Here is a 24787-nt window from a genome sequence, read left to right on the forward strand (position 1 = left end):
GGGGGGGCCGCCGGCGGAGCCGCCGCCAGGGGGAGGAAGAGGAGGAGGAGGAGGAGAGGGTGAGGTCTGCGAGCTGGGGGCCGCCCGGCCGGGCCTGGCGGCGGGGCGGGGTGGGCCGGGGGGAGAGGCCGGTTTGGCGGCGGCGGGGCCGCGTCGAGCCGAGCGCTGGGGCTTTGTTGGAGGGGCCGGGGCGGGGCCATCTTGTTCCTGCCGAGCGAAGCGGCGGCACCGCCGGGCAGCGCCGGCGGACGGGGCCTGCGCCGCCGCCGCGGGGCCGCCGACAAGATGGAGGGCGGCGAGGGGGGCGCGGGGACACGGCGCGGGGCTCCTGCTAGCCCTCGGTGGGAGCCGAGGGGGAACGTGGTGGGGCGAGGGGCCGGCCGCGGTCCTGTCAGCGCGGGGGGACGCGGGGCAGCCCTTCCCTTGCTCGCTGCCTCCTGCCCGCCTGTGCCGCCCTGCAGCCTTTGGTCATCGCGTTGATAACGTTGTGCAGGGGTTAAATAATATAAAAACAGCCCTTTTTTTTTTTTTTTTTTTTTTTTTTTTTTTTTTTCAAGCTAAAATCCTTGATTATATTCTCTTCTTTCTTATATTCGTCAGGCCTTCTCAAAACGCTTGCGTGTTCTCCACCGCCAAGTCATCACAGGCCTGGAGTCTGAACTGGCCAGAAGAACGACGGGATGCTGGCAAGAGGAGCAGACCGAAATGACATGTAAATACATAGAGCATCGTAAGGCACCGGGCCCACGAGTGGCAAACAGCCACGTCTCTGGCTGCATGGCTGTTAGAAGAGAAAGCATAAAGCAGGGAAAGGGGAACCCACTGCGCAGACGTGGGTGGGAAACGAGGGCAGCGTCTGCGTGGGGCTGGGGGCTGTGGGTGACTGGCAGCATCTTGCCTTCCCTATAGGCTGAGCATACGGGGGCTGAGGCAGGCAGGAGGAGCAGCAGGGCCCCAGGAGCAAGGATGAGGACTCCGGGCTGCGGAGAGGAAAGAAGAGAGCACCCGAAGGCGTCGACCTTGCTCTGAAGAGGAAGGTGTATGCTAATGATTAAGTAAGTCTTTTGAAGATTCAGTTTGTAGTACTCCAGGCAATGTCAAACCACAGGGTAAAATGAATTTTGCAGTGAAACACTGACGTTAGAAACTTTTGCCTACGGCTAATCAAATTAGATGCCCTCCCCCCCCATAAAAAGCACAATATATATTAATATATCAACACTGGAATGAAAAAGGGGAACAATCAATGTTAAATAAGAAAGTGATAAGATTTTAAGAGGAAAAGCTGAGGCTCTGTTCTTGTCATGCCCAGCTTCAAGCGAGGCCAACAGTGGGAAGAAATCTGTCCTTGGAGTGGGAAGGAAAGGGGAGCGCAAGAGCCATCCGCACCAGAGAGACTGAGCAAAGTCACTGAGAGGCCAGGGCAGAGGGAGGAGAGAGGAGAAGAAAAGAAGCCAGCCAAAGACAGAAACCAGCAGAGTGAGTTTCCCTTGTGTTTGCATAAGTTAGCACCTGTATCGCTTGCAGCGGGAGGAGAGTGTGCGTGCGAGGTGGGGTGCGGGGGGCCTTTCCCTGGGAAATGTAAGGGTCGCTGTTTTACATATGAACGAGGCCTGATGATAGAAAATGCCTCTGGTTTTATGCTAATGCTGAAGAACTTGTGCTGCTGATGCACTGAAAGTAGTCTGGCCGTTGGCAGAAGGACCTACCGTTTTTTCTTAGATTTCCCTGCAGGATGTCCGCTCATCTCCATTAGAATACCACTTCCACTTGAAGTTCATTGTTTGCTTCAAATGCCCCTGAGGAAAGACTGATACCTGTACGTAGGTGGAGCGCAATCCCTTTTCCACCTCGCTGTAGTGGTGGGTTGCAGCGTGTTAGCGTGGAGCTATTGCACAAGTTTCTTGCCACAATTTGCAACAATATGCTAATAAATTGTAAAACTACCGGTGTTTTATTCATTCTTTTTTTCAATTAATGACAACACGAACCTTAAAGTATACTGTAATGTTGTGTGTTTTCATTACAGGTTATTTCTCTAAAGAGAAGGTGTAGATGTTAATGCTGGTATGTGACAATAAGATCTCTTTGCATAAGAAATTCTACACAAACATCCGTTGAGATTTACCATCAGGAGAAAAGATATGCAGAAGTTGTGATAGCTGTTCTTAAGCTTAGTTTGTTTTACGTCGTTCTTATAGAGGTGGAGTAGACTGAGAACACGTCCACTATGTTTGATGTTTGTAACCACAAGGTAAAGTCAGTTTATCCAGCAGATTGCATTTTCTGTGTCTGAGAGAAAATTTACTTCTCCTGAGACGAGCTTGTGAGACTTCTGCAGTTTTCTCATCAAACTGATCCCTGCTGCTTGTTGCCATCCTCTGTCTTGGAAAGTTGCATTGAAGTTTGCCCATTTTATCTTTTTGTAACAAAAAAAGTATGTAGTAATGTTCTCTGTGACAACAAAGGGGTCTGTCTAGAATAAGTGCTTATACATTGTCTTCGTATCCATGCCACATGCACAGCTTTTCTAAAAGGTCTCGCAGTGCCCCAAAAATATTTGACAAATCCTGTTAGTTATGTATGTTATTTTAATGAGTGAATTGAAGTGTATATATTAAGGTGTGTATTTAGAAGTCATACTAGACATGTTCATGATTCTAAATGTTGGTTGGAAATATTTTGATTCTTGCTTTTGTAAGGAACGCTTCAGTTTCAAAAGCAACTACTACTTTAGGGACTGACCTTCAGTGGGCTTTAACGCATCCAGGGCTGTAGTTCATAAATGTTGAGTGCTTGTAGCCAGTGTTGATAGTACATGTGCTTATCTCTCAAATCAAAAATTTAACTTAGTAATTGTATTTTCTGAAAAACAAGGTAATGCTTTTTTTATTATTATTATTTTCTTTTTTTCTTTTTTTAAATATATATAGAAAAATCTTAAATTACAGCCCTGTAACCCAATCTGTGCAGCATACCAGCTTGGGGCAGCACAGAATTTCTGTTGCTCATTCCTCTCCCTAAACAAATAACCCCCACTTGGAAGAATAACATAAATCCTTTACAGAGCCTGAATTGTCATTTGATGATTATGAGCCATGTAGGCAGAGATTTAGGTACTTAAGGTGATACTTTAGTGGGGATTGTTTCCCTAATGTCCAAGGAGTGATCTTCAAAGCTGCAGCATGTGTTACTGCCTACAGGTATGGTGTCCCAGCAGGGATGGGATGCCTTAGGTGCTTGCTGACACCCAAAGGCGAAAGCCTTCCCTTCCTCCTTCCCTGCTCCAATCTCCTGCTCCCTGCGATGCACTCCTGCCACAAGGTGAGCAGTAAATTCACTCCTGGCAAAAGAACACTTACATTTTTTTTTCCCAGGACATTTTCATGTTAATTCCACTTAGCTGAGTCAGCTTGTTTTGCATCAAACGAGTGCTGGTTCAGGGCAAAGAGTAGTAGTTTGCAGCCAGAAGCAGGTGGGAAAGGAAGGAGATGACAAGCAAAAGCAGGAAACTTGCTTTTGATGATGAGAAGTTGAGGTAGTTTGTGGCGTATTCAGTGCAGAAATCTCTAGGAGTGCTTGAGGCACTACCTCCACAGACAGTAATGGGTTTCTCTGCTTGTACTCTGGCTTGGCCAGAATCCAGCCAGCTCTTGCAGAACTGTGTTAGCTAATATAGCAGCCCCTCAGTGAAACTTCCTTTCTTTCTTTCCTTTTTCTAATTATAAATGTTATAAATTAAATAATGTTCCTCTGTGCTTAAAGGCATTATCACTTTGTAAAGCTTCATTTTATGTTTAAAGTGACTGCCAAATGAAATGTAGGATCAAGCTAGTGGGTGGTTGGCAGTTTGGGTCACAATTTGTCATGTGATTTGATCACAATCAGTCGTAAAATGTGATTTGGTCATAATTAAAACCAATACATCAGTCACCAATCCCGGGACAGAATAGGGCTCCAGGTCATGCTTGGCATTGTTACTTACTTGTAACTGATTTATTTATTAACTTGTTTCTTAGTGTGCTATTACTGCACATGGTAATGGAAAAACATCAGCCAGTGTTTCTGTTGAGTGTGATGGAGTATTTTGCATGTTGCATATGTACAGGACTGCCCAGGCAGAAGGCTACATGGTCTGTCACAGCTTTAACAGTGCCGCAGATGTTAAATGCCAGGATAGCGCCACTGAGGGACCTTGTGCATGAGGCAGCAGGTGTTACTGAATGGGGTGATTCTTCCTAGGGCCCGCAGTTGCTGCTTGTGCTTTTGGCATCCTTTTCACTGCAGGTACAGCAAACCTTGCTCTACAGGGCTTTTCCAGTGTCTCTCTGTCCCCATATGCCCTCTTCTTCCGTAAAAGGCACTTTGTCTTTCCATAACAGATCTGGCTTGGTTTTGGTCTTATCCAGGCTCCTCCCTCATGTTTAAGTGTAAGATAAATAATTAAAAATCTCTTGCATGAAGAAGCTTCCAGTTAATATACTGTTGTTTCTGCAGCAAAATGCTTGGTATGCTTCAGGGCAATTTTTGATGGGCTGAAAATCACGGGAAAGAAGTAGAGTCAGATGGACGTGCTGACCAGCAGCTTCAGCTGTTGTTTGTTGGAGAAAGTAGTTAACAGCACAGCGTGCAGCTAACTCCAAGTCAGAGCTTACAGCTCGGTGGGTGAAAGTGGACAAAAGGATCATATTTCAGTTCATAATAGTACTTTGAACTATCACTGCATCGTGAATAGTTTGCTAGCGTACACAGACAGCTTGGTGTTTAGCTTTCAGTGGCTTATGCTTCTTCCATTTGTCAACAAAAGCTCTAGAAATGCTTAGCGCTTTGCCTTACGCTGGGAGAAGGAATCTTCAGAATTGATTGGAAAAAAGGACTTCAAAGACTTGCAGACATATATATATATATATATTTTTTTAAATTAATGTTTCAGAGAGAGAAATACTCAAATAATTTGAGAGTATGTGATCAGATGAAGCTTTTAAAAGTGCACGCCAAAGCGGAGCGGGGACTGATTATCTAACAAACTTTAAAAAGAGTGCGGAATAAAATTTCTCAGCTTCTTTCTTCTGTGCTGAACAAACAGTAGGAATTCACTTACAGACAGTGGATGTAGCACCTTTGTGTGGGCTATGTGTAAGTAAAGATGCTGCCAGGCTGTGGTTATCTTCCATAAGCAGCACTGAGTAAGCAGGTGTTAGGCAGTAATAACACAAGCCTTGGTCAGGCCCATTATTAATCACCAACTGGTTGTTGGGTGGTTTTTTGGGTTGTAATTGTGATTGTGGTTCTGACCAAAGCCGAAAATTGCAATTGCTTAACAGATAAGATTTTGCATTTAATTTGGCAGTTGGCCTCTTTAAACATCAAGCTAGATGCTAGGAAAGGTGTAAATAGGGAAGAAAGTGCTGCCTTTCAAAGAACATGCTTTATCTTGGAGCCTTGGGGCAAGTGCTCTTTCTTTGCATTTCTTTACATAAGCTCAGTGCCTTTATTTGATAAAAAGCTTGGGTGTAATTACAGACAAATGAATCTCAGTCTTCAGGAGCAGAACAAATGTTGATCTACTAAATCGTGGCACTTCTGAGGCTACAAGAGACGAGTGAGCTGACAGAAAGCACACTGTACCAAAGGGGGAAATCCCTGTTTCCTTCACCTTCGCAACCCTCCTCCTGATCATGTGGTTCCACACCTTCTAAGGCGCCACCACTCACACTTGAGTTGATTCAACTCACCTGCTCACCAGAAAGCTGTTTACATTTTTGCTGGATGAGCACATCCAACTGATGTACGAAGGGATCTAGTAAGCACCAGCACTGGTGTAAGGCAAGTGGGAGAAATATGCAATGTAGGAAAAAAGAGAACTTAAAGATTTTGTTCTTAATTAAGCTCATGGTTTAACAAGGAGTATTTGATTTTATTTACTGGATATTATCCGTTGTGTTGTATCCAAGCTGGGTATTTAACATTAAATACTGGAGATGTAATACTCAACACTTATTTAGTAGTTACTGATATTTATGGAATTTAACTGAAGCTGCTTAAACAACTTGAGTGATCTCAAGTATTTCTCATTTCCTAAATGAAGCAAGCACTGCACCAGAACTTCAAAACCCATTCTAAGGCCTTTTCAAAGCTTGTGTTGAAATGTACCAATTTCAAGACTGAAGTATTTTTCTGATACTTTCAGGTCTTTGGCTTAATCAGGCTGAAGCCCCTAAACCCCATCAGCTGTTTTCCAAGTCTCAGTTTAGATGACTGATTAAAAGATTCATTGGATCTTCAAATACAGGAGACTACTACTCTTTGAGGAATTTTAACCAGCTAGTTCAGCTCATCTTGTGTGGTTGTAGTGGGGTCATGTGCAGGGAGGTAAGACTGACCCTACTCACTCCTGTGGAAGTTGTCTGAATTGGTTGTGCTACATTATTAGTTGTACCTAGCTGCCCTCATCTCTCCTCCCTGCCTCTCTGCAGAAGTTTATTCCCACTGCGCAATGTGTATCATCCCTGCAGGCTGAAGTCACCATTGCCACACAAGGAAGTTCTGCTTCCTGCTTTGCTTTTGCACACCTGTTGTGATCTTGCTCACTTAACTAACCCTTAGAAGATGGGTATTTTTCTGCCACATCAGTGTGTTAAAGCTTCCCACCGAAGGTCTGGTGAAAGTCAAGGAGGATGGAAGGGTACACTGACTTGTTCAGTTGGCTTGTTTGTCTTGAGGGCTTCATGCCCAGTGACTGCTGTTCACAATTCAAAACCTTACTTCATATTTATATACATCAGATGCTTAAGTGAACTAGAACAGTGAAGTTGGAAGCTTTTGTCCAGAGTAGAAATTAGTAATTTTTTTTTTTTTTTTAAAAAAAGAGGCTTCTTCCCCTTTGATAGTTGCTGTATGCCACAAAGAAGTATGCTTGCTGTTAACAGCTTCACAAAATGAAATTCTAAAGGGTTATCCTTTTTTTTTTTTTTCTTTAATAATAATAATAAAACCGTAGGCTGAGTTAGACTTTGTTCTTTTTGCTATGATTAGCCTGTGCAAATTTTTATTGGAAATTGTTTTGCAAGATAATAGACAAGCAGAGTTTTAAATGTTGCTGCTTCTCTCCTCCCAGAATGCCAGCACTTAACATCAAAGTTGCAATAAAAATGTAACTAGTGACAACTGCATTCAAAAGGCCATGCTAGATGGGTATAAGGAGGGTTGAAATATAGTAGTCACAAGAACCATTTACACAGTTCAGGAACAACTAGAAAGAAGTTACCACTGAATAAAGAGCAGCAGATTGGGGAAGGCGTGCTTAACGTTTTTGAGAGGAAAATGTCAAAGTTCTTGACTGTGAAAACTGTATAGTGGTAAGTTTCTATGTGACAAGATTAAATTAAAAGAATTTACAGTGTAGAATGAGCAAGCTTAAAGTGTTTATAGATGAGTTTCAAACCTGGTGGTTCCCTCCTGTTCTTCACCGCATGGAACAGTGAGGATAGCAGCAATAAAACTTTTGTTGCAAGATGAGACTGTAAATAGAAAGGTTGCCTTTTTTGTTTAAAGAAGGGGCAAAAAAGGCTGTAAAGGAACTGTAGTTGATCAGAGTAATCAAAAAGAATTGCTAGTGACCTCCTATAGATAATTAATGCAGCTTATTCAGAGCTAGTAATGTAGGAAAGATGAAGGATCTTCCTGTGCTTTCCAAATATACTTTTCGAGGGCAGATCAGCCTCAAAAATCCTGGCTTATGTAAATAGACATAATTAAGATAATAGAATAACCTATAAATTGGGTTTGGGAACAGCATTGTGGTAAATAATGTGGTAGTGCATTGTATTTTTTTTACTACCTGAAGTAATCAGTTGTTTCATTTTTGGCTTCAATTCCAGAGCAGTTGAAGTCAATAAAAACCTTGCCATAGGCTTCTATAGGACCAAAATCAAACGCTTCAAGACTCACATTTTCCTAAACTGCAGAGGAAGTATGCTTCCATGTGGTCCTTTGTTTTTGCTCCTCCAGTTTTTTACACACGCACACACACGTAACACTTAAAATACTATTCGTCAGAGGATTTGAGAAATGAAATAGCAGGCTTTCATGTGTCACTGAAGCAAAAAACAGGTTAGGTGACTTATTTTTCAGTTGACAAGAGTTGGAGACTGCTTTTCTGACCGTCGGTTATTTGCTCTAACTAATAATCAATTCAGATTTCTAAAAGGTTGCATGCTGTAAACTAGTATGATGGTGAAAAGACAACACGAAGTAAGTTTTGGAAAATGGTCCAAGGTGACAGCCAACACCATTTCAGTACTGTGACATGTTTAAACCTGTTCTGCGAGAAACAGAATTGAAGTACTGCATAGCTTTTCTCAGTGTTTCATTTAGACACTTCTGGTTTTAGCTGTCACAGTAGATGCCTGTTAACTTAAAATCCACTGCCTTTCTTGCCAGCCCTTGAAAAGAAAGTCCTGAGGTCAACCCTGATGATTTATATCTGTACACAAGCTGGATTAAATTTGCTCCTGCTTTGCTTTTCTAAAAGCTCCTCTAAAACTACCTCCTCCACCCACCTAAGGAGAGTTTTATTTGCTGTTTTCTATATTCTGATAGTAACTACATTTTCAAAGGAAATGGTGTGTAAGATATGGAAGTGTGGCAACACTTCCGAATTCACAAGACATCATGGTCTACCTCTTGTTTATTTTTCCTGTCCTACCCTGATGAATAAGAACTTCTAAAACAAAACAAGATACAAGGTAAGCGTTTTGACATGGTAGCCCCTCTATGAAAGGAAAAGCAAAAGAAACAACCCCATGGACTGCTTGGGAATTTTTTCCCTATCTAAGATGAGGTAAGTCTGTTATTTATGTTTAATTTAATTTTAAACTTTGCTCCGTATTTATAATGTACAGGACGTGTCTTGTAAATTGTTAACATGTAACCGCTAATTGAATGTCAGTCCCTGCATATTTTGAATACCCTCAGGGTCTAAACTGCAGATTCATTGACTAATTTTGAAGTGTTATACTCTATAGAAGTATATAAAAAGTGCAGTTTAACATCCACGCTGTAAGGTCTTTTAGCAGTGAAGTTACTCATCCTAGGTTGTTTCTTTTTTTTTCTTTTTTTTTTCTTCATTATATGAAGGTCAAGATTCTTGCTTGCATTGCGTAATGAGTTATAGGAATAGCAGAAGAATCAAACTTCAAGTGATTAAGTAGGCTTCTGTATAATTTCTGTAGTTTATTTGTGATCTTGCCAGCTGCATACATCATTGCATAAAACAGTACAGAATCTGAACTTCTACAAGCCCTGTGAAATCCCTCTCCTTGAACGTGCTGCTGTCAGTCCCGTTTAACTAGTGTGTGTCCCAGGAAAAAATCTAGAGAAAAGCGTGGAGTAATTTGGCATATTATTCCACAAGCAAAATGGCTCTTCTCCCCCCATTTATATACTTAGACTCCAAGGGGAACATTATCTGTGGAACCTGGGTACTTTCCAGACAAAGTATCCTAATCGTAATTTTAACAAGGGACAAATTTCTAGCTATTTGCTTAGCACCCTGCCCCGGGGGGGGGGGGGGGCCCCCAAAAAAAAAAAATACTGGTAGTACATTAAATACCATGTTGGAGTATCAAAAACCATTTTAATTCAAGTATACTTTGTCTGAGTGGGTAATGTGCCATGCAATTAACGGTTCCTTTTCATCCGAAATAATCACAAAAATACATAAAATTAACTAGTGTTAACCAGCAATGTCTAAAACAAGCCAATGTATTCCAGAAGTAGTAACACATTTACACTTGATCAACTCATGAAATAATTTTTATACTCAAATCTATTACTAGAATGAATAGAAAATTACACAGCAGTAAAGTGAATACATCAAAAAATAAAGTAGATTTCTTAGCGATTGAAAGCATCAAGTCACAAAAATGGTTAGTGTCTATGAAACCAATTAAAATACTGTTCCTTCTAAAGAAACAAGATGAAACTATTAATGAAACATCAATAGTATGATGGGATGGCTCAAAGTGCATGTGGAAGAGTGTAACAGTACAAGACTTAATCTTGATACATTCCCTCATCTTAGCGCAATAACCTCATGCAAAGAATAGTCCAGCAGTCGTTGTAACAGATCACTTCTCCCAAATGGGATTTTCAGTTGCTCCTAGTTATGCTAAAGATCTTTCACATTTTTGTAAACTGTCTTGCAATATGCAAGGTAGCGCACTTTAAAAAAGTATGTTATGCTTCAGTAATACCCCCTCTCACCAGAAGGAGGGTTGTAGCTAAGGGGCAGGGAGTGACATGGACTTTCTAAACACCCGTGCCCCTTTTGGGGGCCCTGGGTAAGGGGGTGGTGGTACATCGTGCTGTCCACCTGAAGTAACTGCTTGCTCATAAGTTGGTAGTCCTGATTCATCAGTTCTGAGAGGAAGTGGATTTAAAGAAAATTCTTCATGCCTTCTGAAGATGCTGGTAGAATTACGTCTTCTACTTCTTACATAATCCAAGTGCCTAAACAAAGTTAACAGCATTATAAGTAGCAGCTTCTGTTTTAATAAATGGAAGAGATAATATAAAGTCTTTGTTTTAAAACGATAATAAAAAGAGCTACCCTTGCCTTTAATGATCACAAACAACAAAATCCAAATACACTCCTCAAACCTCAGGGTAAGAATAGTTCACTAACGGGAAATGGGTAGGGAAGAGACAACAGACTCCTCTTGTATTCTTTTGAAGTTTAGGATGAAGCTGGAGAATTGATAGAGAAGCATTTCCTCCGACCTACCTCATTCCACATCCGAAGTAGGTTAGATGCCATGAAGTGCATTCGCTCTACTTTAAGAGCAAAATAGAACACACTTAGACTTTCCAGTGCAGGCCCCACCCTATCAAATTGATTGTGTTTTTAAGTAAGGGTAATTTGGGCTCAAGAAGACACACAAACACAAAAACAGAAGTTGTCAGCTATGCAAGCGTTGTTTTATGTTTTTGTGTTACTAATTAACTTCAGCAAAACTACTTACAGCTAGTCCTCACCTAACTTTGCTTCCAGGAAACTGAGAACTAGAGCTCCCACTGGCTTACCTGAGAACGCAGTTAGACCAACCAATGATGGTTTATAAATTCCACTGTAAGAGGCCAAGGTGGATTTTTTACTTTTTTTTTTTTTTTTTTTTTTTTTCCTTCTCTAAGCAGTGAAGTTCCTTACCCTGGTGGTTGCCTTGATTTGCATCTACTTCTGCAGCAGTAGAAGATAAGCAGTCCAATTATGACTAATATTACTCCAGCAGCAACTAGACTGATGAGAAGTCCTGTAACATTAATCTTTTGTAGTGCTTCATCACCTGAAAATAAAACATTGGTTATTTTCAGATAGGGTTTTTCCCATCTACATACTCTATAGTATACACTACGAAATACTGATTTTGCTGTGCTATGAAGCTGTTCCTTTCCACAAACGTCTGGTGTGCTCTGAGAAGCCATAATATCAGTGCAACACAGTTCACATTCAGCTTGAAGCTGAGGTGAGTAGATGTTCCCTTTTCTGTATGTAAAACTTTTGAGATGTCTCTCCTCCAGTGCCTTCCAAATAATTCTTCACATACTTGTGACCCTGATCAAATTGTGGATCTGCTAAGTGGTGTATTTTTAAGGAGGTACTATTATAACAAATACAAGACATTGCAATATGAGAAAGTAATAAAAAGATGACTTACCTGTTTTTATTTTAGGGCCTTTACTTAAATACTCTTTCCAAAAATCCATCTGTAAAATACAAAGGATCAGATTTATAAGAGATCCATAATTGGCAGTCTTGAGCATTTTTTAAAATGTGGTACTGTAGGCAGAATTTAACAATGGCATAAACAGAAGCAACTCTTGATGAGGGATTTGTACTTGCTTATCCCATCATATTTATGTCATACATTCAAATTTGCATAAAAATTACAATTTCATAAAGAATAGAATGCCAGTTGGTGAAATACTGAACTGCATTTAGCTGTCTAATGTTACATCATAGAGACATTGCTGCCTGCAGAAGTTAGCAAATATTCTAATACTAAAAATGGTGACAGTTGCATGCAGCAAGAGCCAGTGTTCAGACAACCATTACATAGTATTCAAATACAGTAATTGTATATTCAATAACCTCCTTCAGTATATACCAATTTGTTTGAACAACTACCGTTTTATCAGGGTCTTCAAATACTTCTCTGGCTTCTTCATAATTGCACTGCTCTTCAAAGCATTCTCTTTCCAGGTTATCCGGTGTGAATGCTTCAAAATCAAATCTGTTGTACAGAAGATGTCGTCCAATGAATAAATTAGCCTCCTTTGCTGATGTGAACACTGGTTTAAAAAAAAAAAAAAAAAAAAAAAGTGATTTAAAACAAGTTGGGAAGGCTACATATGGTGTTTTTAAAGAGTGGTTAATGTCCTAAAGGGACTATGCTGAGTCAAATTCTTCCTGTAGAAGTTCTCTTCTTCTCAACTACAAAGAGGAGAAAAAAACATCAAGCTCTCCTCCTAATATGTTGTCTTTGCTGTTAACTTTTCCAGTTACGCAATATAAAATGGACATATTTTCCTCTCATAAAGCATTTCAGCTATTTCATATAATGGCCAAGAGAATTTGGTTCTCAAGACAGCAGTTGAAAGTCCAAGTTTTAGTATTATCCCTTCTGGGATGTGGGCATCAGTTTTTCACTGGAGCCTTTGAGAACAAAGCGTAGTCACAGAAAGCAGAAATTCAGTCAGATCGAAACTCAGCAAGATGCTGACCTACTGGAGGGGAAAGAAAAAGTCATCTTCTTTCAAGAGAATCTTCAAAATACATCTATCAATATTCAGGTGTCTGTGAGTTTCAACGTTTGTTTACAGACTAGATTTTAAATCCCGGCCGCAGAGTCCTATTCAGTTCTCTTTTCACAACTGTGGCAGCAAGTTTTATGTACAGATTGGCATATTGACATGTTTATTTGTTTTAAATTAGTCCATGATCGGAATGTTACTGGCAGCAGGCATTTCTGAAGAAATTTAATTCTTTTCTTCTTTTGTGCTTATTAGAAGCCCTTGCAGAGTAAGTTGTAAGGTAAGATTCCAGAAGAGTTAGTGAAATTGTAGAAGGCTTTGGAATACAGGAATGCATTTTCTCACCAGGCATTTTTCATAGTCAAGTTTTAGCCTGTTCTTGCTATAGCTTCTTTTAAGAAATATCATCTTTATATGACAGCTCTAGTTTTCTGGTTTGGTTTTCAGTGAAAGCCTAATCTGTACTCTAAGAAATCCAGACTATTTGGTTTAGTAACATGACTGGAGGATTATTTTTGCAACTGTAATGCAGAAACAGCATTGTTACATACCAAGCCAGACAGCTAAAAAAGGAGATGAGATTCAGAATAAAGTTACTCAGCTACAAATTAGCTCTGTGTTCTTGTTAGCTTGTTTGGCTAGATTATCACATCATTCTGGAATTTTTATCATAATAGTTACTATTAGATCTTGCAGTGGTATCTCAAAATATTTCACTCTCTGGAAACTAAGAAAACTGAAGTATAACTTGCATATTGGTTGTTTATGCCTTTGATACTACAATGTATTCAAGAAATATTACAGTATTTATAGAAGGAATCATATGCACCTGCACACACTTGTGAAGGAAGGAAAATCTGTTATTTCAAATTAGTTGCATGAAAATCTAAGCTTAAAATATATATGCAGTGTCTAAGGGTAACTAGAGAGAAGGATTTCAACCCCCCCCCCCGCCCCCCCCCCCCAAAAAAAAATGTGGAAAGGAAAAAGAATTACATGGAAATAAATAATATCTTGGTTCATTGCAAATCACATAGGACTAACTTAATACTTCTGAAACAGATACTTGGTTTTGTTCAGTAGTGTTTTATACCTTACTGTGCAAGTGCTATTAGCTGTACTTCTCAATTAACTTAGATAATTGCTGCATTTTAATGAATGTGAAGTGCATGGTGAGGCTGCCTGGAGAATAGAGTAGAACCTAAGACCCCTTATTCCCAGTGATACAAGCTCCTTTTCTCTCTCAGAGCCTTCATCCATTTACCTGTGCTTTTTGTCACTTCGTAGGACATAGCCAATGTGCACCTGTCTCCACCTCCAAATAACATACGATCTCATGATTAAGATAGTATTTAAAGAATGAAACGTGAACTTCAATTCTCTGCTACACGTGAGGGAACTGGATGCACTTCTGCAGTTCTTGGGCCATAGTTCAACAAGATGGTAAATCCCGTTTTAGCATGCCTAACATTTAATTAAAAATGCATCCAATGCAATGTGCTGAATAAAGTCACTCTAGTGGTAAGAGGCTTAGAAAATGCTGAAGAGGTAACCTCCCAGGGCAGGTACCCCATATTCCTGGCTATTGTTCTAGTTGCTAAATTATTGGATAAAAGAGATGGGCCTCTCACTTTCCAACTTTGTCTTAAAAAAAAGTCTATTGCCAGAATAAGGTTCTATGCTGTGAACTTGGAGGGTGGAGGCAGCCTGGCAGCTCTGTGTTTTGCCCCAGAGCAATATGGATTTTAATGAATAACCTGTACTCAGCATTCTTCTGCTGGCTATGTTTTCTGTTCAACCTACTGCCCTGAAGGAGTCCCCTGCTCAACGTAATGGCTCTTGCAAGTCTGAATTAAGGTTTCTGCACTCCTTACTCACTGAGGAGACTGGGCAGCTATCTTAAAAATTCCTTTATGAAGCCCTGACACTTAAATGTTAAACATCAGGGCTTAACTATGATGGCTCAGCATCATAGAGATTGAATCCTTCTTGGATACTAAATTTGTTTTTACCTCCTTTCCACCTCCCTCTTTCCAAATTAAGGACCTGCAATGTTGGCACTATATTTCAAGGTGTTGTAAAGGATCTGGCACTGAGGAAAAAAAAAAGTCTCAAACACCAAGCAAATAAACACTTTAAAATATAAATGAATTCTAGGTATACAAAACTATGACGTAATGTGCTCAGATAGTATCAAAGCAATACCATCTTAATACAGATTTCAGACTTTGGAAATTTTGATGTTTTTCTGTTCATATCAATGACAATAATCCAAAGACCTAGAGCTCAGTTGTCCCAAGCTTCGCTTACTAATGAATCCAATACATATATAATCCTGATACCCAAATTATCACACATTTCAGCGAAAGGGATTCAACTGTACTAAAGAATAAAACTGTAAAATACGTTTATGAAGCAGAAAAGTATTTGCCCGCATTAGAAGAAAGTAGTTTAGAAATTAGTAGAACTGAAACTAAATACAGTTTTATTTTGGGAAGCCCAAAATTATGTTATAAATAAGTTACCATCTTTCGAATCCGGGTGCTTCAGGTCACTTAATTTCTCTGCGCAGTGCGGAAACGCAAACACCGTCGTGTGGAGTTGACACAGCAGTACCAAAGCCACAAACATGGTGGGGGATCTGTCAGACAGAAACTAACGTGACTTCAGGAAAACAGCGCAATCGCTCCGCTGAGGTGTCGGTGATGAACCTTGAATGAATCCTGCAAGTGAAGTCATCCCACGCAAGTACCTACACGCCACTTGGACGAATGGTTCCCCAGAAGAAAAATACCGACCCAAACTGGTCCTGCGTGTCCCTGAAGTTTCCCTTGCATAACATCCGCACATGTCACCGGGCCTGCGGCCGCAGCAGCACAATGCCCTCTCCCCTCCCGGGGACGAGGTTACACCGCGGCTTCACACGGGCTCGGCGGGCACGTTACCGGGAGAGGCCTCTCACGGAGCGCCCCGAAAGGGCCCCCGGCTCTCGCTTCAAGTGAGAAGGCAGGCCCCCGGCGTGAACACGCGGACAGGACCCGGTCTGTCAGGAGAAAGCCCCTGCCCCCCCTCAGGCTCCAGCAGCCCGCGCTCCCCTCCCTGAGGCGACCGCCACAGTCGAGCCCGCGCTCAGCCCCAGCTCTGCCCCGGGACGCCCGCGGCGGCCCCCCAGGGACCGGCCGGCCCTCGGCCCCCCACCTCGACGACTGCCCCGGCCCCGGGGGCGCTCCCCTACCTGCCCTGCCGAGGCTCCGGCGGGACGGTGTCTGCCGGGGCCGCCGCCTCGCCGCCCCGCAGCGATCGCTTCCTAGAGAGGGCGCGGCCGAGGGGCAGGGCCGCACCTGAGCCGCCGCCCTGCGGGGCCCGGGCCCGGAACGCCCTGAGGGAAAGGGGCGCGGGGCCCCGGCCGCTTCGCTTCGGGGGCTCTGGCCGTACCCTCGGCTGACCTGACCCCCCCGTGAGGACAGGGTACGAGGAACTTCGTTTGTCACTCCTGGTTAGCGATTCACCCAGAGAAATCCCCTCGTCACTGCTTTGAACGCTTTTTACTGTTGAAACCAGGGCTGAGGAGAAGTTCTCCCTGCTGGGTTGGTGAAAATGCTGAAAACCATGTTTGGCTCCTCACTGCCTCGAGGAAAAACCTGCTTTAACAGCAGGGTACCAGCTGAGAGCAAACCGTGAGGTGAGAAGGGTGCCTGGGTGGCAGCGCACCCCAAAACTCGCTGCTCGGCCAGAAGCAGCTACTTACCAAACAGCAGGCTACAGCATTTTCATCTTCATCAGGTCTTTCTGACCTGGTAGGGAAAAAGAATCATCCTGAATTTTCTGCCTGCCCCCTCAGCCCCCCTTTTTTCCCCTCACGCTCATGAAAGTAATTCCTTTCCGCCAGTGAGGCGGACGCGTTGCTCCACGTTGGGTCACTCCACATTGGGTTGCTTCACGTTGGGTGGCTCCACGGCTTGTGAGAGGCACCCAGCACCTAGCACACACCTGTGAGAGGCACCCAGCACCCAGGGCCTTCCTCCGCCCTCCTTCCCGGCCCGAGGAGCAGCCTGGCATGGTGCGGACTGACCAGGTTGTGGCTATCGGGCTTCTCCAAGGGACTGCTTCGAGTTTGCTCTGAGAGTATTTTCTCAAACAGTTTGTGGTGCTTAGCAAGGACATGAAGTGGTACTTGAAAAGCCACAAAGGGTAAGGTGAGAAGACATTGAAGGAAGTGTTCTGGCAATGTTGTATATGGCAATTCTGTTCAGCAATAAATTGCACACCGAAGTAACTTTTGGGAACTGGGAGAGGAGTAATTTTGCTAGCAGGAAATTCAGGGACCGAGCGTGATTTGTGCTTGTGCTAGCGCTTTTCCCGTAGTCACTGGGTTGCGTTATTTATTTAAGTGCTGGAGTGGTTTGTGTATACAAAAGCAGGGGAGAGTACACAAAGGGCACGGGATAATACCGGTGGAAGTGATCAGATACTTGCGGGAGAAAAACAGAAATCTTTTAATGTGTGGAATAAGGAAAACTGTTTGGAGCAATGATGACTGTGGCTAAATATTTACTTTGTGACATCAACAGTGCAGTTAAGAGATACTTGATGAGTGTGTAACTTAAACTGATTGCTCTAATGCTTCTTAGCTGCTGGAGATCTCAACAGAAAGCTCTGTAGTACAATTGTGTATTTACTTACAATGCAACTGAGGGCTAAGAGAACTGCAGTATATCAGGAAAGAGCAGCATAGATTGTTTATTGTCCAGATAATGATAAGAAGGAAGATGAGACTACCTGGTGGCTATGTGCTGGAAAACAAGAGAAACAGCCTTTACTTTGTAAAGGACTTTGTGGCTTCCTCCTGTGCGTGGCTGCTCAGCTCTCAGCCCGAGCTCCTACGTGAGGGTCTCTGTCAGCCTGCCAACCAGCCAAATACCCACGGACGGCTGCAGCACAGGGGCATGAATGCACAACAGCTCCGTGGTGTGTTTGAGCATAAGTAAAATACGCTGCACGGCTCCCAAGAAGAGCGTGATATCAATCTAAGCTGTTTCTGCATACGTTAATTACTTGACTGCAAATGAGTAGCAGTGTATCTATTTCAGTATAGCCAAGTATAATATGCTTGGCTGATTTCTGTTTGGAGTATTTGGGGACAGGAATACATCTAGCTCCTTGCTAGCTGCATCCCATTCAGACTGTGCTATCAAGGATGTTTTTTGGTTGTTCAGCATAGGGTCGGGAAAAGTAACACCCTTTTTCTCACTCGGTATGCAAATATAGCCTACCGTAAGTTCTCAAATATTAAATTCCTTGTAGCTATTGCCCAGTTTCTCATGAGGCGTTTACCGATTGTTCGTAATATGATACGCTGTGACATGATTGTATAATTGAGGGACCCCCTCTTGTGGACTTTGGAAGTGTGTGCATCTGTTTGGTTCTTTGCACTGCTTTATTTCATTTCCTGAATCGCATGCTGTTCATTTGTTATACAAAATTATATTTGAAGTTCTCATGTTTGTACCTGGGCAGAAACACAGTTAACTCTGGCTTGATTTAGAAGTAATGCCTTTTTACTCAAGCTAATGTGACATAGCTTAGATTTTAATCATTGTTTTAGTGCAGCTAACATCAAAGTGTTTCTTAATTACCACATTCAGTAATAAGTATCTCAATAATTGAGTGAACTGTATCAGAGTGCTGGATAACTGTTCCACATGGTGTATGCTGCAGGGAAGGATTATGTTAGACCAGCTCGTATTTGGAGAAGACCAATATTTTCTCAGGTACCACCTGCTGTCTCTTCTGCCTTCCTATAGAGGTGTAATTTCTTTATTTATTTTTTCCCCAGCTAAGTTGATTGGTCTTATAGAAGACATAAAGAATGATATCATGTTGAGTGACAAACTTGCCTCTGTTAAATCTTTATTTCAAATCAAGGTTACTATTTTAATGATGCTGTAATAGAATTTTAAGTACATTTTAAATATGCTTCGGTTTCTGCTATAGATGTTACTTTGTTATCAGTTAGGAATATTGCTTCATCCCCAGAAGATATGATGAATGAAGGCTTTCAAGCGTTGGTCATGAGGCTTCTTGGAATTAAAAGTTTGAATTTATCTCATAAAACTGATCTCTGCTGGTGTTATTTCTTGCTCCTTTCAGAGGAGAGTTAGTCGCTTTTCTATCTAAAAATAAAATAAAATAAAAAATGGACCTACATCTCCTATGGCAGCGTAAGAGAAAAACAAAAAGTGAGAACTTAGTTGTTCTTGCTATTAAGAAAACAAAACAAGATTTTAAGGACAGGTTGATAGGTTAATGTTAATTGTTCAGTTTCCAAATGAGGCAGAACTTTTCCTAAAGATTAAAAAAAAAAAATCCTGCACCTAATTTGAACGTTTAGTTAGCAACAACTAAACTGTTAACCATTATTTCTGAGCAGTAAGCTAACACTTGTAATAGCACATAAATAACAAAAGTAGTCATACATCCACTTAGCAAATTAACATTTGTTGTTTAATCTATAGATTGGGCAGGGGGGTGGATAGGATAACCTCCAGCGGGCCCTCCCAGCCTCAGCACAGCTGTGAATGTAGAGCAAAAGCCCTGATGTTTCAGTCTCTCCTCCCAAATTGCTCAAGTCTGGGACTATTAGTTAGCTCCTTAACTATTTCTGTAGCATTACGTTTCTTGTGACGCATTTCTCAGACCAGCTGATACCCTGTATTCATGTTACTTCCTTTTCTTGCTCGCACTAGAGGGAGCTCTGTGCTGGCCTCTCAGCTTACTCTTACAGTTCTAGTTTATAATTCTGAATGTTCCTGCCAATAATCTGTTATCAAACTATGCAAGAAAAAGCTGCATAAGGCCAAGTTTCACTTCATAATGAAACTGAGCTGTCAGGTCACTTGTAAGTGAAGCACTGTAAAACCAGATGGACGGCTTTGGTTTTGTCTTGATCTTGTTCAGCTCAAGCAGCAAACACAGCAACGTGGGCTTCTGATGTGCATAAATGCAATGAAGTTGATGCTTGTTATGCCCGGCATTTATTGTCGTAGCTGTGGAGTCGTTTGGTAAACTTCTCATTTGTCGCTGTGATACAGTCAGTTTCGATTTGACTGATCCACTAGAAATTTTTGTGTTTGTGGGTTTTATGAGGTGGGACGCTGTTTTAGGACTTAAGGTGAGAAAGGGATTTTAAGGAGTTTTCTTTAGGGACATAATAATAAAAATTAAATTATTTCCACTGGTGAGTAGCAGTCAGTTTAGGTGAGGTGCTTATTTTAGGTGCTTTTATCCAAGCTGACCTAATGGTTGTTAGAGTTGATACACAGATTACAAACTTTTTGTAGTGTTCTTCATGAATTCTGATTTTGTAGACAGTGGTGTTGATCTATCTATAATATATATATATATATATGTTTTCACATGGTAATTTGCCATTCTTTTTACATCGATTATGGTTTTTAGAAAATGGGCTGGGGTACTAAGTAGCCAGATAAAGGAAAAAGTGAATTTTGTTGAATTGGAGGAAGCAGTTGGTGAGAATTCTGAGGTTTTTAATCTGAATGAGAGCACCATCTGTGTCAGGGACAGCCTGCACAGGTCTGATGATGCAGGTAGTCTTTGCTATGGTCTAAAAGCAGGTTCTGAAAAATAAATAAAATTCATAGAGTAGGCAGAAGTGAAGTTTTTTTGTTTGTTTTTCTAAAAATGTTAAGGTCAATGATTACAAGCTGCTTTAACTATCTTCCTATCTAAGGAAATATGTGGAAAACTTAGGTAAGCAGTCCCTCTTCTCAGAGAGGTCAAATGAGGAAAATTGGTACAATGTCTTACGGCTTTTTGTTTTGTGGCCCCCCAAACACCAGCTTTCATTTCCAGCAGAACAGTTGTGACTGCATCTCAGATGCGCGTACAACTCTTAACACTTTACAACAAAGCCAGACTATTTCGCAAAGGGTGCTGAACTCTTTAATGCTTGACTAATGTTCCATCTCAGAGTCATAATCTAGTTTATCCTACACAGGCAAACACGTAGTTATTCAACTAATGCTGTAGCTCAGGAAGAACACCAACGATGAACAATTTGGCTTCGGGAGAAACTGCTGGATAAATGACACTGTAGATCCCTTAGATCATTGCGATGGCTCATGAAGACAGGTGGTATGCTGCAGGACTGCTGCGGTACCTCCAGCTGTGCTGCCATTATTTTCTTTAATCAAGGAAGTTTGTATGAGTAAGAAGGAAATAGATGTCTTTGGGCTGGAAGTCTGAGCATTGGTCTTGTGTTCTAACCATTCGTGGCACATTCGTGGCTGCCATTCTCATCTGACTTATGGGTGGGTGTGTGCTAATGATGTGTACGGTGTTAAGGATGGTAAGCTTGTCGCCCCATTCATGCCAAGTTTGTTAAATATGGGAGAAGGTTACTGAGTCCTGGCTCGAGACCAAGAGTTTGAGGATACTTCCTATAAAAAGCTTTTTTTTTTTTCTCAATTTGAGATTGTGCATTGGGCTATGAAATATCCTCTGAAGTTTCCTTGATCTTGGGCAGCATGCTGTCTTTTGTTTGTGTTGTTGTGTGGCTTTGTTTTGTGTTTGTGTGTGTGTTTTTTTTATTCTTTAAAGTCCTTGGAGAGGATAATGTGGTGATTTTGTTGGCGCTGTGACAGAAGCAGAAGCTTGTGTTGGAATTCTGACATGGAGAACTGCAGGGCCTTCATCAACCTCCTCCATGAATGTGAGGTAATTAAAAAGCACCACTAGCTTAAAAAAAATAAACCAGATTTTAAATTTTCATAAATGTTACACTATTGGAAGAAGCTCTGTTCTGTGCTGTTTGAGTCGCAGGTTGGATGAGAGATTTTTCCTTCCTTTGGAAGAGAGGTTTTGGTGACAGTTTGGTTGTTTTGTCATTGACTTTTCCTCAGGTGGTTGAGATGTTGTCTGCTAGTTAATTTTCATCAACACTTGTTCTGCTTCTTTAAGTTCCCCTAATGGGAACAATAGGAAGAAAAAAATGAGATGGAAGAGTTTTTTGTTGTTGTTTGTTTGTTTGCTTGTTTTTTTCACTTCTGTGTTAAAGCTGAACTGTTTCAACAACTAATTGTTTTAACTCTGGGGAAAGAGTGTGACTAATTTTGTCTTTGCAAATTATAGCTAACAACTTAACAAAGATGCTCTGTGGACTTGCTGAGGTTTCTTAAGCTACTAATGAAACAATGGATTATCAAAACAAGTAAAGAACTTGTTTGGCTTCTTCCTTCTGGTTGTGTTTTGCAACTTCCTTGTCAGCAGTTCACAAAGAGAAGATATGTTTTGGTAAAAATGGATTCAACAGGTTGAATTAGAATGTGTGAATACTTCTGAGACAGTCTTGCTTTTGTTTGCTATAAACTTTGCTTGTTTAATTCCTATGATCTGTGTCTACAATAAAGATGTTCTTTTCTTGACCAGCCAAATGTAGACTTCCTATTAACTTCCTAAGGAAGGAGATCAGCTCTAACGTATCCCCATTGTTTGCTTATTTACTTGTAGTCTGCTTTTTCTGGTGCAGAACAATTTAATTACAATAATTCACCATCATTCAATTAATATGAATTAAGGTGGAGCCCATGAAATGGAGGTGACTTGAGGAACTTCTGCAGAGGTAAATTTCCATTGACCATGTGGGTATTTTCCTGTTATTTGTGAGAAACTTAGGAAATAACTTTTTTGAATTTTTTTGAACCTAGAAAATGAATGCAAAATATTCCAGCCGCATAGGTAATATTTTCAGGTAGGAGAACATCTGAAAGATCTAAATTATTATTTGGGACAGTCTCCTTAAAGGTCATTGTTTCTCAAGGATTGTGAAGATAGTTTGACTATCTGCATTCACAGACTTTCATTTATCGTTTCATTTTATACATCAAGGTGTGTTTTGTTTTTTCCAAATCAAGACTGTCAAACCATCACACATCTTATTAAACAGAAAATGGTGACTTTCACTTAGGAATTAGTGGTAGAAGTTAGAGCTTGCATTTGGGTTGCAGTAACTGCAGTGCCCTTTCACAGAAATAATTTCCCGATTCTTTTGTTTAGACTCTTAAGAAAAGAATAATATGGGAACTCCATGTGAAAGATGGTAAAAGTTGCAAGGTCAACCATATAAGTTTAAAAAACAAAAAAAAAGATGACTTGAACTTAGCCTATATACTGATCGGAGTAATTTTGGTCATGATTACTTATTTGTGCAGAGAGACAGAGGCCCCATAAAGTAGCATGGACTTGTCCCTTGTTCAGAGAAGACTAAAAGAAATCATATTCCCTGTATAATGCATTTGATACTTGAGGAAAGTTAAGTTGTAAGAGGCTGTTATGCATTTTCTCATGCTTCTAAGCCTTTTGGCCAAAAGGGCCTGAAGATCTTACCTGCCTTATGTTATAGGCTCTTTGAGGCTGCTGTGATATTGTTGTGTTCATTCTGCTGCTTATGTCTGATCAAAGCATGCTGCCTTACCATCTTCAGACAGTCTGAAAATTAGGCATTGATAGCTTGTTTCAGTACTGAAAAGCCTAAGTTTTTTAGAAAAATGCTTGACTTATTTTTTAGTTTGGAAGAAGTTAGATGTAATTTATGTTTGATTGTAATTTATGTAGTGGAAGACTAAATAAAAGCGCCATTGATACAACTGAGGTGATTGACTTTGTATTAGAAGATACTAAAGAATGTAAATAAAGGAATATAATGATGCAGTGGTGGAACTACACTGTAGGAACTATGTTTACAATACAGATATAAAAACATTGAGTGTGTAGGAAATGAAGCAAGCAACTTTTGAAATGCTTTGTAAATTCATCTAAGTAGAAACACATACATGGAGGCATCTAGATACCTTCAGACTAAGTGGATGATGTTTTCAAGAACTGGGCTTTCCTGTTAGAGCCACAAAATACAATTTCTGGTGCATACGCTCATATGCGTGAAAGCGTAACACTTAGGTACATGTGAGACTGCAATAACACAGGTACAAATATAGAGTAGGAAAAAAAAGAAAACTCATGAATGTGCTATTCAACTAATAATAGAAAAGCTGTTTTGAGATGCTTTTTTATGTAGATAACTTTATTAGATGGAACTTAGGCAATCAATTTCTTCAATGTTTACATAACATCAGAAAACTAAACAAAAAGCCATGTGCTAACTGCTTTGAAAATGTCTGTTTAGGATTAATTTAGAGAATTCTTTCAACCAAAAAGTATGTGTACATATTTATCATGTTAATAAAGATATATTCAATTAATTTTGAAAACTAGAGTAGAAAATTAATTTCCCTCCCACAGTCTTAATGAAGAAATGAAGAAACTAATTTCCCATTGCTGTTAGAAGGGTAATCCACTCCTTCACATATTAAGAAATTAATGTAACACGTCCACTCAGCCAAAGAGTCTATGATTCCTGCCCTCCCCCCCAGTCTCTTACACCAGCTTATTTTGTGTAGTATAATTATGAAAAACAAAATTGAAAGAGACTAACTCTTTTTCTGTTTTTCGGATGTCAATATGTGCTAGCCTTAGTATAATGCTGTTCCCAGTGAAATCATCCATTGAGTTTTGTGGTACTTGCCAGTTCTGGCTTTTTGCCAACAACAAAATAATTGTGTACCAAATAAAGGAATAATAATTTTAAGGGGGGAGGGGAGAGAAAAATTAGGAAAAAATGACTGCCATCATATTTCTTTGTAGTATTTTTATTTTTTAATGTGATAAAAACGCCATCCTTATTATTTGACCTAAATACAAAAAAAAAAAAAAAAAAAAAAAAGATATTTCCTCATTTTAAAACTATTTTGAATCTTAGCTTTTTCAAGCTAAGAATATATCTGAGAAGAGTTTCTTATAAAATAACTTGTTGATTTTTTTTTTTTTTTAGTTATGGTATTTGAAATGTGTATTTGAGAGATGCTTAGAATTACTGTATTGGAAATTACGATTTTTTTTT

At 40.6% G+C, this 24787-nt stretch overlaps 2 protein-coding genes across 5 annotated transcripts in view; one reads left to right on the forward strand and one right to left on the reverse strand.

Annotated features, from left to right (window-relative positions):
* The first annotated feature begins 728 nt into the window (after positions 1–728).
* CCDC73 (coiled-coil domain containing 73) overlaps positions 729–24787 on the forward strand; it is a 91189-nt gene continuing 67130 nt past the window's right edge. The window contains exons 1-2 of one of the 4 annotated variants that reach the window (XM_035327765.1): positions 729–1055; positions 1313–1479. The gene's annotated coding sequence lies outside the window, so the exon portion shown is untranslated. The other 3 variants (XM_035327761.1, XM_035327763.1, XM_035327764.1) reach the window with 3 other exon arrangements.
* On the reverse strand, positions 9737–15478 carry PRRG4 (proline rich and Gla domain 4). Its single transcript, XM_035327767.1, has 5 exons — positions 15339–15478; positions 12188–12351; positions 11718–11766; positions 11210–11345; positions 9737–10512 (listed from the first exon to the last, which is right to left on the reverse strand). Exons 1-5 carry the CDS (start codon positions 15442–15444, stop codon positions 10284–10286), a joined length of 684 nt encoding a protein of 227 aa, XP_035183658.1. The 5' UTR covers positions 15445–15478; the 3' UTR covers positions 9737–10283.

Source organism: Oxyura jamaicensis, chromosome 5, assembly GCF_011077185.1.
Source record: "Oxyura jamaicensis isolate SHBP4307 breed ruddy duck chromosome 5, BPBGC_Ojam_1.0, whole genome shotgun sequence".
Lineage (NCBI taxonomy): Eukaryota > Metazoa > Chordata > Aves > Anseriformes > Anatidae > Oxyura > Oxyura jamaicensis.

Coding starts and splice junctions, on each gene's coding strand:
- PRRG4 (XM_035327767.1), bottom strand. CDS start 15,444: ATGTTTGTGGCTTTGGTACTGCTGTGTCAACTCCACACGACGGTGTTT. Junction 11,346..11,717: donor AGGCCCTAAAATAAAAACAG/GTAAGTCATCTT, acceptor TTTTATTTTCAG/GTGATGAAGCACTACAAAAG. Junction 10,513..11,209: donor AAATCAAGGCAACCACCAGG/GTAAGGAACTTC, acceptor AACTTTGTTTAG/GCACTTGGATTATGTAAGAA.